Source organism: Pseudophryne corroboree, chromosome 2 (assembly GCF_028390025.1).
Source record: "Pseudophryne corroboree isolate aPseCor3 chromosome 2, aPseCor3.hap2, whole genome shotgun sequence".
In the NCBI taxonomy this organism is placed as follows: Eukaryota; Metazoa; Chordata; class Amphibia; order Anura; family Myobatrachidae; genus Pseudophryne; species Pseudophryne corroboree.
In genome coordinates, this window is record NC_086445.1 from 558987180 (window position 1) to 559001753 (window position 14574).

Genomic DNA, 14574 nt, shown 5'->3' on the forward strand with positions numbered 1-14574 from the left:
TTGTCTGTACTCCTCTTTTTCTTATTATTCTCAACACCTTGGGGATGAGAGGAAGAGGAGGAAACACATAGACCGACTGGAACACCCACGGTGTCACCAGGGCGTCCACTGCCACCGCCTGAGGGTCTCTTGACCTGGTGCAATACCTCTGTAGTTTCTTGTTGAGGCGGGACGCCATCATGTCTATCTGGGGCAGTCCCCACTGACTTGCAATCTGAGCGAAGACTTCCTGATGAAGTCCCCACTCTCCTGAATGTAGATTGTGTCTGCTGAGGAAGTCTGCTTCCCAGTTGTCCACACCTGGAATGAACACTGCTGTCAGTGCGCTTACATGATTCTCCACCCAGCGAAGAAACCTGGTGGCTTCCGCCATTGCCACTCTGCTCTTTGTGCCGCCTTGGCGGTTTACATGAGCCACTGCGGTGATGTTGTCTGACTGAATCAGAATTGGTATGTCGCGAAGCAAATTCTCCGCTTGACGAAGGGCGTTGTATATGGCCCTTAGCTCCAGGACGTTGATGTGAAGACAAGCCTCCTGGCTTGACCAGAGACCTTGGAAGTTTCTTCCCTGTGTGACTGCTCCCCAACCTCGGAGGCTCGCATCCGTGGTTACCAGAACCCAGTCCCGAATGCCGAATCTGTGACCCTCTAGAAGGTGAGCACTCTGCAGCCACCACAGGAGAGATACCGTGGCCCTCGGGGACAGGGTGATCATCTGATGAATCTGTAGATGTGACCCGGACCACTTGTCCAGTAGGTCCCATTGGAAAGTCCTCGCATGGAACCTGCCGAAGGGAAAGGCCACGTAAGACGCCACCATCTTCCCCAGGACTCGAGTGCAGTGATGCACTGACACCCTTTTTGGCTTCAATAGGTCCCTGACCAGAGTCATGAGTTCCTGGGCCTTTTCTATCGGAAGATAAACCCTTTTCTGGTCCGTATCCAGAATCATGCCTAAGAAGGTCAAACGAGTCGTAGGAACCAACTGTGACTTCGGGATATTGAGGATCCAGCCGTGTTGTTGTAACACCTTCAGTGAAAGTGATACGCTGTTCAACAACTGCTCTCGTGATCTCGCTTTTATGAGGAGATCGTCCAAGTATGGGATAATTGTGACACCCTGCTTGCGCAGGAGCACCATCATTTCCGCCATTACCTTGGTGAAAATCCTCGGGGCCGTGGAAAGCCCAAACGGCAACGTCTGAAATTGGTAATGACAAACCTGTACCGCAAATCTCAGGTATGCCTGATGAGGTGGATATATGGGAACATGAAGGTATCCATCCTTTATGTCCAGGGATACCATAAAATCCCCCCCTTCTAGGCTGGCGATGACCGCTCTGAGCGATTCCATCTTGAACTTGAACCTTTTCAAGTACTGGTTTAAGGATTTTACATTTAAAATGGGTCTGACCGAACCGTCCGGTTTCGGGACCACAAACAGGGTTGAGTAATACCCCTTCCCTTGTTGAAGCAGGGGAACTTTGACCACCACTTGTTAAAGACACAATTTTTGAATTGCATTTAAAACTATCTCCCTCTCTGGGGGAGAAGCTGGTAGGGCCGATTTGAAAAAGCGTCGAGGAGGCACCTCTTCGAATTCCAGCTTGTAACCCTGGGAAACAATTTCTATTGCCCAGGGATCCACCTGTGAGTGAACCCAGATGTGGCTGAAAAGTCGAAGACGTGCCCCCACTGGGGCGGACTCCCTCAGCGGAGCCCCAGCGTCATCCGGTGGATTTTGTAGAGGCCGGGGAGGACTTCTGCTCCTGGGAACTAGCTGTGGTTGGCAGCTTTTTCCCCCTGCCCTTACCTCTGGCAAGAAAGGACGATCCCCGTACTCTCTTGTTTCTATGTCACCGAAAGGACTGCATCTGATAATGTGGCGCTTTCTTAGGCTGTGAGGAAATATAAGGCAAAAAAGTTGATTTACCTGCCGTAACTGTGGAAACTAGGTCCGAGAGACCTTCCCCAAACAATTCCTCACCCTTGTAAGGTAAAACCTCCATATGCCTCTTCGAGTCGGCATCACCCGTCCATTGTCGGGTCCATAGGACTCGTCTAGCAGAAATCGCCGTAGCGTTGACTCTAGAACCCAGTAGGCCAATGTCTCTCTGAGCATCTCTCATATATAAGACAGCATCTTTAATATGACCCAGGGTCAATAAAATGGTACCCTTATCCAGGGTATCCATTTCCGCCGATAAGGTATCTGTCCACGCTGCTACAGCGCTACAAACCCAAGCCGACGCTATCGCCGGTCTGAGTAAAGTACCAGAATGTATGTAAATGGACTTCAAGGTAGCCTCCAGCTTGCGATCAGCAGGATCCCTGAGGGTTGCCATATCTTGGGATGGCAGTGCTACCTTTTTGGATAAGCGTGTCAACGCTTGTCCACCCTTGGGGAGGATTCCCACCGTATCCTGTCCTTAGTCGGGAAAGGATACGCCATAAGAATCCTTTTGGGAATCTGCAGTTTATTGTCTGGAGATTCCCAAGCCTTTTCAAATAACTCGTTCAGCTCATGAGATGGGGGAAAGGTTACCTCAGGTTTCTTTTCCTTAAACATGTGTACCCTCGTGTCAGGGACAGAGGGGTCATCTGTGATATGCAGTACATCCTTTATTGCAATAATCATATATTGAATACTTTTAGCCAATTTTGGCTGTAACTTTGCATCATCGTAGTCGACACTGGAGTCAGAATCCGTGTCGGTATTAGTGTCTACTATTTGGTATAGTGGGCGCTTTTGAGACCCCGAAGGTCCTTGCGACATAGGGGCAGGCAGGGCTTGACTCCCTGTACACTCCCTGGACTCAGCTTTGTCCAACCTTTTGTGCAATAGATTTACATTAGCACTTAAAACATTCCACATATCCAACCAGTCAGGTGTTGGTGTTGCCGACGGAGACACCACAGTCATTTGCTCCACCTCCTCCCTAGGAGAGTCTTCTTCCTCAGACATGCCGACACACGCGTACCGACACACCACACACTCAGGGAATCCTCTTATCTGAAGACAGTTCCCCCACAAGGCCCTTTGGAGAGACAGAGAGAGAGTATGCCAGCACACACCCAGCACCAATTTGACCCAGGGAAAAAACAATATCCTTTTTACCCAGATAGCGCTATTATATATATCTGCGCCAAATTATGTGCCCCCCCCCCTTCTTTTCAACCCTCTTTCACCGTGATCAGCAAGGGAGAGTCCGGGGAGCTTCCTCTCAGCGGTGTGCTGTGGAGAAAATGGCGCTGGTGAGTGCTGAGGAACAAGCTCTGCTCCCTCAGCGGCAGGCTTCGGTCCCGCTGAAATCCTTCAAAAAACTGGCGGGGGATCTATTATATACAGTGGAGAGCTGTATATATTCCTTTTAGCCAGATCGAAGGTCTAAATTGCTGCCCAGGGCGCCCTCCCTGTGCCCTGCACCCTTACAGTGCCTTCCATGTGTGTTTTGTGTGGGAGCAATGGCGCACAGTGTTACCGCTGCGCGTTACCTCAGTGAAGATCCGAAGTCTTCTGCCGCCTCTGAAGTCTTCTTTCTTCTCATACTCACCTGGCTGCTATCTTCCGGCTCTGTGAGGAGGACGGCGGCGAGGCTCCGGGACGAACGGCGAGGGTGAGACCTGCGTTCCGTTCCCTCTGTAGCTAATGGTGTCCAGTAGCCTAAGAAGCAGAGCCTAGCATTAAAGTAGGTCTGCTTCTCTCCCCTCGGTCCCTCGATGCAGGGAGTCTATTGCCAGCAGGCTCCCTGAAAATAAAAAAACCTAACAAAATTTCTTTCTTTCAGGAAACTCAGGAGAGCTCCCTGTAATGCACCCAGTCTCCTCTGGGCACAGTATCAAACTGAGGTCTGGAGGAGGGGCATAGAGGGAGGAGCCAGTGCACACCCATACCTAAAGTTCTTTTTTAGTGCCCATGTCTCCTGCGAAGCCCGTCTATCCCCATGGTCCTTACGAAGTCCCCAGCATCCTCTAGGACGTAAGAGAAAGTATTTTACCCTAACCCTTATCGCAACCTAACCCTAACACGCTCATGCAGATGTGTCATCATACACTATGATTCAGTCGTACCAAACAATCCCTCTGTGCACCAGGTAATGGGCGACTCAGCCACTCAGTGTATGTGGACACATCAATATGTCACTGTGGGGGTCATTCCGAGTTGTTCGCTCGCTAGCAGATTTTAGCAGCATTGCACATGCTAGGCTGCCACCCTCTGGGAGTGTATCTTAGCATAGCAGAATTGCGAATGAAAGATTAGCAGAATTGCGAATAGAAAATTCTTAGCGAACAACTCATAATGACCCCCAATGTATAATGTCAACATTTTGATTATGTTGACATATTGTCAGTGTTGCATGTGTGGACATTCTGACTGAATATGTAGACATTCTGAATGTAACTACATACCCCCTGTACAATGCTCACTCTGGAGAAGATGAAGTGGAGACAGATAAACTACCAGCCCATTGCCGGTTCTGGGGCTCTGTGCGCCCCGGGCGGCATTAGGGGGCATGGCTTCGTACAGGGGGCGTGGTCATTTACGCCCCCTGTACAGACTGAAATGATGTGTGGTGCGCGATGATGTCATCGCGCACCGCACAGCAAAGGTCCTCTCCACGGAGGGAAACTAGACGCGTAGCGTCTAGTTCCCTTCGTAGAGAGGACCTTTGCTGTGCGGTGCGTGATGACGTCATCGCGCACCGCACAGTAAAGGACCTCTCCACAAAGGGAAACTAGACGCGTACGCGTCTAGTTTCCCTTAACAGCGGCAGCGGGGGGCAGCGGGCAGCGGGGGGCACAGCAGTAGCGGATCTCGCCCTGGTGCGGCGCCCTCCGGATGGCGCCCTGCGCCCTCCGGAAGGCGGCGCCCCGGGCAAAAGTCCTGCTTGCCCGTGGCAAGATCCGCTACTGTACCAGCCAATCAGATTTTATCATGTCTGACCACTAATTATTTAATATATACTCTGAATGTTAGTGTTAGTGTTTAGATAAGTAGTTACTTCCTTTATATTGCCATGTCACTTAGTATGGGATGCAGCAAAGTTAAAAATGCGTCCAACCTCCGACAATACAATTTTCAGAGGGTACTTTCCGTAGCAGTGTGCATTACATTCCAGAATATGGACACGGTGGGCAACGCCATCTTTAGATGTTGATAGCCTATAGAAGCACACTTGCCTACTTTTAAAAAATAATTTCAGGGAGATTGTGAAAGTAACACCTATCAGCACGGGTGTGTACTTCTAAAAATTACTTACATCCAAATGTAAATGAGTAAATGTAAACATTTGTTTTTTATAATATGTATGCACCCTGCACCTAGGAAGTTGATAAAGGGGGAGGGTTGATTTAGAGTTATAAATGGAGCCTCTGGGAGACCATCTATACATACCCTGAGGAAGACCTGAGTTTTGAAACGCAGAATATCAAGGGTAAACCTGTATTTAGAATGCTGAAAACAGGGTATAAAGTGATTTCGCTTACTGTATCAATTGTTTGATAACTTATTTTTGATTGACCTACACTATGAGGTAGGATTGTTTTTGTCTTTGAGGTAATGACTAATATAAAGGTTATTTTGATAAAGGAGAAGTATCACGTATGATCTTTCGATGACTATCCTCACTTCAAGTGGGACTATTATTGGATACCTACATAGATAAAGTATACGGTTCCCTTATATGTTTACTATTCCCAATTAGGAGCGCTGATCTAATTTTTGTCTCTGTCATTGTGTTTTGGGTGGTTGGTGGTTACCACCAGTGCTGTAACTAGACATTTTAGCGCTGTGTGCAAGAAACAGCATCGGCGCCCTCTCTCCCCCCCATATACAAGACATGGCCAGTGTGCGCTCTAGGCGTGTACAAAAAATGTAGGTGCGTGGCTTCATGGGGAAGGGGCGTAGCCACAGAGCTCCCTTTTACACATTATGGCAGCAGAGCCCCCCTTTTTACACATTATGGCAGCAGAGCCCCCCTTTTTGTACATTACGGCAGACAGCATCCCCCTTTTTACACATTACGGCAGACAGCATCCCCTTTTTACACATTACGGCAGCAGAGCCCCCTTTTTACACATTACGGCAGACAGCGTCCCCTTTTTACACATTACGGCAGCAGAGCCCCCCTTTTTACACATTACGGCAGACAGCGTCCCCCTTTTTACACATTACGGCAGCAGAGTCTCATATATAAACTGTGAGCCAGACATAAGTTATGAAGAAGGAGGGATTCACCACAGCCAGTCCCTGTGTCGATATGGACGGCGGGGGATGGGGGCTGCGGGTTGTTGCTGTGCTTTTTATGTCCCCCATAGACTGGCGCCGGCGGGAGGCTGGGCAATAGAATTGCTGGTCTCAATAGAGTGTGCTGCGGTGGGGGACAGGGAGAAGTGCACAGCGCAGCACAGATTCCGGCTCGTTATGCCTGGCACCAGGTCTCGGGAGTTGGGACAGAGGGGGCGGAGCATTCAGGCATTCAGCTGCAGCGCGCCGCTGCCCATGATATCAGTCAGAGAGGGAGCCGGGGCTTGGATGCTCTCCTCCTCGGGCAGTCGCAGCGCTGCAGATAACTGGTGATGGCTGGCTGGCGGTAGTGCGGCGAGACCCGGCAGGTGCGTGCGGAGATTTTCCGCCTCACAGCGCATTGCGCTGTGTGCAAAGCCCCGCTCGCCCATAGGTAGTTACGGCACTGGTTACCACATTTAAATTATAGCTGCACCTTTCTTGGAACATGGGCAATAGCATTATATTTTGTGTCTGCAGTAGAACTGTAAGCTATAAACAGAGTAAAAATTATAAAGTTTAACTGTTTCAAACTATTAACCACTGGGAAGGAAAATGCTTTATTCAAATAATAATAATAATAATAATTATTATTATTATTTTATTTACATAGCACTCTTTCTCCAACAGGACACAAGGCGCTTTACAGACATCAAAAATAATGCACATAACACAGAAGATTTAATTAATACAGCAATAACATTAGAATAGTATTTTTCTGGTTTATTAAATACCCCTAAGAAGATAACTGCAATTCTCTTATGTCATATCTAGTTCATGAGGGGTGTAATAGGGTGTGAGAATCAGGACTTGAGAGAATTTGTGAAAGTTTTCCTGTTTTTTTACAGTGCCAATCATTTACATGGCAAAATCAGGTTGATTTCGCCATGTAAATGATTTCCGCTTTATAAAAACAGGAAGACTCTCACAAACTCTCTCATACCCTGATTCTTACACCTTATTACACCCCCCAAGTGTTTGTTTTCCATGCTCCTTTAGACATGTCAAATATTCCAACCAAAACGACAGAAGATGTAATATAACTACGCAGAGATACTTACCTTTTGGGCATGGGATTTTGGGCATTGTGCATTTCCTCCTCTCTTTGGTGGGTGGACACAATGATGCACCACCAGGTGGTGCCTTCAGGACCGTCCGACGTCTTTCTTCATTTCCTTTTTTTTTCCCACACTGTTTTGCTGTACATGGGCTCCAAGACCCCCACTCACTCATTTCACATTGTGCTGTAACATAATAAAACGGCAGCCATTTTAGATAACAAGGCTGCATTTAAGCCTAAAGGCATTTAAACCAATTTTAAGTCAGGTGTGGGTATTAATTAACACAATTTACGTAAGGCAGAATTATTTGGTCACAGGCTTCTTTGTTGACAATTGTAATCCCACCTCCCTCACTAGTTGTGTTGTCTTTCATTGTTTGCCTACTGTTTAGATAGCTGTACAGATCATCCGGTGTTAGCTGTTCAAGTCATTTATTCATTTTAGGAGTATTCTCCTTTAATTAGACAATGCTAATGACACCCTATGAGCATACTTTCCTACTTTTTGTCTGCTCCCTCTGGGAGGGAGCAGCCAAGTCACAAAGGGGTGTGTGTGGAGGAGGCGCTATGGTTGTATCATTGTAACCCTGCCCACTGCTTTACAATGCCCACATTACCGGCATTGTAAAGCGGGGGCGGGGCTAGGATGACACTATTTAACGTGAATTGCATCATAGCTCCGCCTCCTTCTCCTTTGACTGGATGTCAGCAGGGAGCAGGCGGCGTTGAGCGGGGGTGCGGTTGGGGGGAGCGGGAAGCTTGCCCACTTCCCCGGGGTGTCAGGAGTGCCAGGAGAGTAGACAAGTATGCCTATGGGACATCAGTGGTAACATCCTGCTAGGTGGACCCACCATATAAAGTTATGAAGGAGGGTTTGTTAACCAGTGATTGAGTTATTTTGTGTTATTTATTTGGCTGTTCTTTGCATCACCGCCATATCTTTATTTCGGTTTATCATCTTGACAATAAAATGTGACCTTTTTCATGATAGCCTTGGTTGTCTGTGATTATTTATTTTATATATTGTTTAAGATTTATAGGCTGACAGAAATGAGTCATGATAACTCATTGGCTATTATGGCATTTAATAGCTCATGAAAAAGTATGGGATAATATACTGTATGTCTATTTTTCAATTACATTTATAGTTATATAGACGGTTTAAGAAAGCTCCATCATCCCTTCTTAATCATCAGTCCATCACCCCTTCTTAATTTAAGTCATGTTAACAATCTACTATGAATAAGGTAGTTGGACCCTCATCTCTCTGATGTTCTCCTTTGTCTCTTATATATAGGTACTGAAAACTGAACCCCACATTCAAATTTGATCTAATTTTAGACAGACAAATATATTTAATAATCCTGCTGTGCCTTTATCAAGGGTGATAACATTCCTATCCCTCCACACACTGTTATTTCAACATATTCAACTTACCGGAACTGCATTCCATTGTGCCATTTGCTATGACGAACCCCTCCGGACAAGTGGAGTAACAACCTCCTTTGTGTAAGTAGAAACCATCATTACACTTTGTGCAAAACGTCTTGCTGAAGCAGTCCTCACAGTTATTCATTTTACATTCTAAAGAATAGAAAAATAGAGGTATTTTATTTGCATATCGTGTATATAAGAGCATTATGTGGAGATTTAGTAAACCTTCTGAAGAGAAAATATGTATAAGCTTTTCATTTTATAGATTGTGCTAAATAAATGATAGTTAGACACAAAATTGGCTGCTATGGACATTGGACAACTTCTCCATTTTTTTATTTCGATGGTTTGATACATCTCCCCCTAATGGGGGTACTCCATTGATGACGGATCCTTTCCAACGGAAAGGATCCAACATTTCAGTATTCAATTAGCGGCCAAATCCGACAGGATTTGGCTTTTCTCGACAATATCAATCCGACTTTTTTAATGTTGGATTGACATTGTCGGAAACGGAGCTAAAACTTGTTGGATTTGGCTGCAAATCTGGCAAAACACGTGGATCCACGGCTAATCCGCCGATCCACGTGTTTTCAGACGAGTCGGAATTGCCGACCTGTCGGAAAAACGGCAGCCCAATTGAATAGGTCGGTACAGTATCCGACCTAAAAAAGTCAGAAACTGCTGTCTTTCTGACAAAACGGCAGTACCGACTTGAATTGAATACCCCCTTAAGTATCCTATACTGTAGATTCTAATGCCATGACACATAAATAACATTACTAGTGTGATACAGTTAGGGGAAGATGTACTAAGCCTCAGAAAGTGATAAGTGGAGAGAGAAACAGTACCAGCCATTCAGTGCCTAACTGCCATGTTTCAGGCTGTGTTTAAAAAAATTACAGTTATGAGTTGATTGGCTGGTAGTTTATCTCTCTCCACTTTATTACTTTCTAAGGCTTAACACATCTCCCCCATAGTGTGGTACTATTGTAAATAAATGTTTCTGAACAACTTTTATCCCATGACAATAAAATAAACAGTTAAAATGCTGATTTAAAAACATGACTAAAAGCACAGAATCAATGAAGAACGAGCTATGCATCTAGTAATATTTGCTGTATGGCATATGCAAACCAATAAATGACATGTTTTTGAAACTGCAAAACTCTCTTATAATAAATAACCTAAGAGTTCTGGGGCATTATATGAAGATACCTCTATGTGATCAAGGAACTCTAAGAGGACACCTAACTGCATTTTAATCTATATAAGTGACATTATAAATACTGTCGTGATTAAATAAAATCTATTCTATAATAAATTGTTACATTAGTTTCCACTACTGCATTACAAAGTTTGATCAATTAGCCACACCCCAATATTTACACTATGGGCCTAATTCAGCATGGATCGCAAAAGCAAAATCTTTAATGAGCAAAACCATGTGCACTGCAGGTGGGGCAGATATAACATGTGCAGACAGAGTTTGGGTGTTTTTTGTTTTTGTTTCTGTGCAGGGTAAATACTGGCTGCTTAATTTTGACACTGCAATTTATGCTGCATTCAGATCGCAAATGCCGGATCCTACCCGGTAAGAGAAACGTGTACTTACCGGGTGGGATCCGGCATTTGCGCTCCGTTGCTGGCTTTCCGACCGGGCAATATACCGGGTCGGTTGCCATAGCAGCGGAGGGCGCAGCAGCAGCAGGGGCGGGGGTGGAGGCGGCGCCGGGAGATGAGCTCATCTCCTGCGCCGCCTCTGCCTATGCTGTGAATGGGAGCCGTGTCGCATCGGAACGGCTCCCATTCACACTGCGCCTGACCCGGTAATCAACCCGGTAATAACCCTTCTTTTTTACCGGGTTGAATTACCGGGTCAGGCGACCCGCTAATTCACCAAAGGACCTTTCACATCGCACACGGACCCGTTTCGACACGGCAATATGCCGTGTCGATACCGGGTTTTTAGTGCGATGTGAAAGGGGTATGAGAAATCAGTTTGAACACACCCCACATGCTGAATCAGGCCCTATGTTAGGTAACTGAGTATGTTCGAAACAAGATTTTCATAGATTTTGAAATACTGAAGATAGATTCTGGACATCTGGTGACCTTCTGATCTAGTGTAGCCTAACATATTACCTCCAGCGGTCTTTGGTACGATGCTTAGGGATCGGTTTATTAATAATTGCAGTATCCCTACCCAAATGAACTTTCCATTTTGCTGCATATTGCAGCGATATGGAATATTAACGTATGTGTTTTTTAAATCCATAGACATGAGCTAAAGACTTGGAAAGGATACTGCAAAGCCTTTCCAGCTTTGCAGGTACCAATGGAGTGGTACAGGATGATGCCATTTTGCTATCAACGGTGGATTTTGAACAAAAACCACAGTCTCCATAGCAAGCCATGGAGTTCAGTACATTATGAAAATAGTGGGACTGTAAGTGAATTCAGTCATTTTTTTTCAGCATCCCTCTTCTTGAAAAGAGGAAGAAGTGATAACTCCTTTCTCCAGCAAAGCATATAGGGAAAAGGGTCATCAGTGCTTCACAAACAGACTCCTTAGTGCTGGCACCAATGACACTGTGGAGCCAAGCGCTCTCACTCACCATTTTACATCAATATTCCCTTTAAGGCAGCAAGTGGTTTCATTATTTATTATTCATGAATCTACTGTTGCAAACAGAAACCACAGCATCACGTGACACCCCCCCCCCCCCCCACACACACACACACACACACACACACCAGCTGCTTATTTGACAGCGCATTGGGTCCTTTGTTCACATACTGGTGGTTTCTTAGGGTTGTGAACTCACTGGAGAGAAACCGCTAGAGAATAAAAATATAATGAGTATAATTACAAATCTAGATTGTATGTGGTATGTTGGTTGACTTACTCATACACTTGTTAATTTCCCGATTACGATCGCCATAGTATCCTGAAGGACAGGATAGTAAGCAGACCCCAGTCTGTCGAATATCATTTCTTTCCAAAAGGATAAAAAGCTTTGGTAAGCACTTGATGCATCCATTAAACTCAGAACAAGCCTCACATCCTTTAGCGCAGCCTAGGCTCACCTCTGTACTTCCTGTATGTAGATAGAGTTTAGGAGAAAATCACTTTGTAACAGAAATGTAGGTTCATTGAAAATAATGTAAGCAAAATCACATCCAACAATAACTGAATATTATTTTTATCTACGATAGTTTCACATTTTTTAAACAATTTTAATTTGCAGTGATTTGATATATTGAAAGTGATAAACCAGTGATAAGTGCAAGGTGATAAACGCACCAGCCAATCAGCTCCAATATGCAAATTGACATATAGGAGCTGACTGACTGGTGCGTTTATCAGCTTGCACTTATCACTGCTTTATCACTTCCTTATGCCTTCTTCAGGTTAATACATCTACCCAGAGCTGGCCCTAACCAATATGATGCCCTAGGCAAGATTTTGGCTGGTGCCCCCTAGCACCGCCGCTAGTTCTGCAGGAGATGCCTGGCATGAGTCAGCTGGCAGCTCTGCTAACGTCGGGAGCCTTTTGTTTATGAAAATGCATCATATTATTTGCATTACTATGTGGCTAGGATGCACAAGCAGCTTCTGCTGATTAAAATGATATGTTGCATGCCTATATTCTGTGTGCGACTGTGGCTGTATCTGCATACGAAATGCTATGTTACAGTGATTTCCATGAATACACTGCAACATAGCATTTCGTATGCAGATACATCCGCAGTCACACACAGAATATAGGCATGCCACATATCATTTTAATCAGCAGAAGCTGCTGGTGCCCCTAAGCATACCAAATGCCCTAGGCATTTGCCTAGTTTGCCTATGCCTAAGGCCGGCTCTGCATCTACCCCACTGAATATAAACATTTCCCAGCTCTTTTGCTCACAGAAGCCTGTTCATAAGCCTGCAGGGGGTTATGCAATGAGGCTATTATGGATTGCACCTCATGGAATTACTTGGGGGAGTGTTTCATGTTATTGTTGGGGTTATGGGCAGTGTGTGGGCCAACAGGGTTGTAGTTTATGTGAAGTTGAGTGTTTGAAGTTTTTAATTGTTACGTCTTGCAGTGGATTAGCCTCTTTACAATTTATCTTCCCACCTTCTTCCATTTTTGGTTTCTGTGTGCTTATTGGGGTCTTTGTCTGGCAGAATGAATAGCTGGGCAGTGGCATAATGGTGTATTAATTTGGTACGATCTTCGTCCAATAAGGGCTTGGGTGATACTACCCTGCTGGAGGTCAGCCACATCGCCAGTCAAGGTGGAGCACACACTTATCATTGTATAAAGGAGATGTGGGAAACCTGATAATAAGCACCTTTGGGAGGGCTGTTTATTCCCCTCACCTTGGCCCCAACTTCATGAGGTAGTGGCATTGGTTAGAGGGTGACGGCTATTACCTCTCCTTTTTTAACTCCACCTTTGACATGTGATATTTGCATTGACTCATTGCTTTGTCACTTCTGGTTCTAATCAACCTATTCTTTGCCACAAGAGTTAGCATTGTTAGCAATAATGATTACCTTCTTTGCCATTATTTTAGTGATGCGGTCATGCTGACGCTGGGATCCAGAGCGATCAAACGCCTGACAGTCGGCATGCCGACTAACAGGCAGTATTCCCACTCGTGGGTATCCACGACACCCATAGAGTGGAAATAGAACCTGTGGCGAGTGCAGCGAGCCGCCAAGCCTGCAAGGGGCTCTGTTGCACCCCCCCCCCAGCTGGCATTCTGCGGTCGGGATCCTGGGGTCGGTATGCTTACCTCCAGGATCCCCACCGCCGGTCTCACAGCCCAAACCTGTTATTTTAAAGTTAAATTTAAGATAGTAAAGGTTAATTGGTTTAGACAACAGAAGCCTAAAACCATCATTAACAGATAATCGCTTACGCAAACCAACCATGTGAATGGGAAAGCTTAGCAAACCACTGTGTCAAGCACAATATTATACTTTTCTGTTTTCTGTCTCAAGTTGCAGGTATTTGATCTTATCCAAGATGTGGCCAGGACCATACCTCCCAACATCGGGACAGGGGGCATAGCCACATTGGGGAGGGTTCATGTTTCTTTAACTGAGGACTCCATGCACACTAGGCTGCCCCTATTCTTTGTCCAATACCATGACTTTCAATCTTTAACTACTACACATATCAGTGGTACAAGCGCACAGTACCCATTCACTGCTGCTCTGTAATGCAAAGCAGCAAGAGAAATACAGTAGATATCTCCCCAACTGTACAGAGATCAGGACCATACAGTCCCAGTCAAGACAGCAGGACAGATCCCTCAAATAGTGAGGTATGCCATAACTATATCATTATTTGGTCTTTGCCATATTTGCATGAAACACTGCACTTGTAGCTAATTGTCACTGTGATGTGAAGTAAAGAAGATAAACCTGCACTGTACACATGAGTTTAATAAAATTCCTAAAACATGTAAATGGAATGTTGATATTTTATGCTACAGTAATTCAGTTTCATGTACTCGCTTCTTCAGGACAACAGTGCTTCTGCATATTAAGGAAAAAGCTGAACAGGTGTTTTTCTGCTTTTATGACATGCAAATAATACAATATTAAAGTCCCTTCTATAGCTTCACAGTCAAATGCTGTTTTAATCTTAAACTTCGAAAAACAATACATTGTAGAATGATTTCAGCTATAAAGTTTCTGATTACCCATAACAATCTGGATTGTAGCCAGCACCAACTCCTTGCTAAGCATACAAGATGAAATGTCAGTCAGACCAACATTTTGTCT

General features: G+C 45.2%; 1 protein-coding gene across 1 annotated transcript in view; it reads right to left on the reverse strand.

The window, feature by feature from the left end:
• Positions 1–14574, reverse strand: part of RSPO1 (R-spondin 1) — a 174763-nt gene that overhangs the window by 20762 nt on the left and 139427 nt on the right. The window contains exons 3-5 of the mRNA XM_063954347.1: positions 11690–11881; positions 8784–8930; positions 7348–7530 (exon numbers count right to left, since the gene is read on the reverse strand). Coding sequence (XP_063810417.1) covers positions 7348–7530; positions 8784–8930; positions 11690–11881 — 522 coding nt within the window. The remainder of the gene's footprint in view (positions 1–7347; positions 7531–8783; positions 8931–11689; positions 11882–14574) is intronic.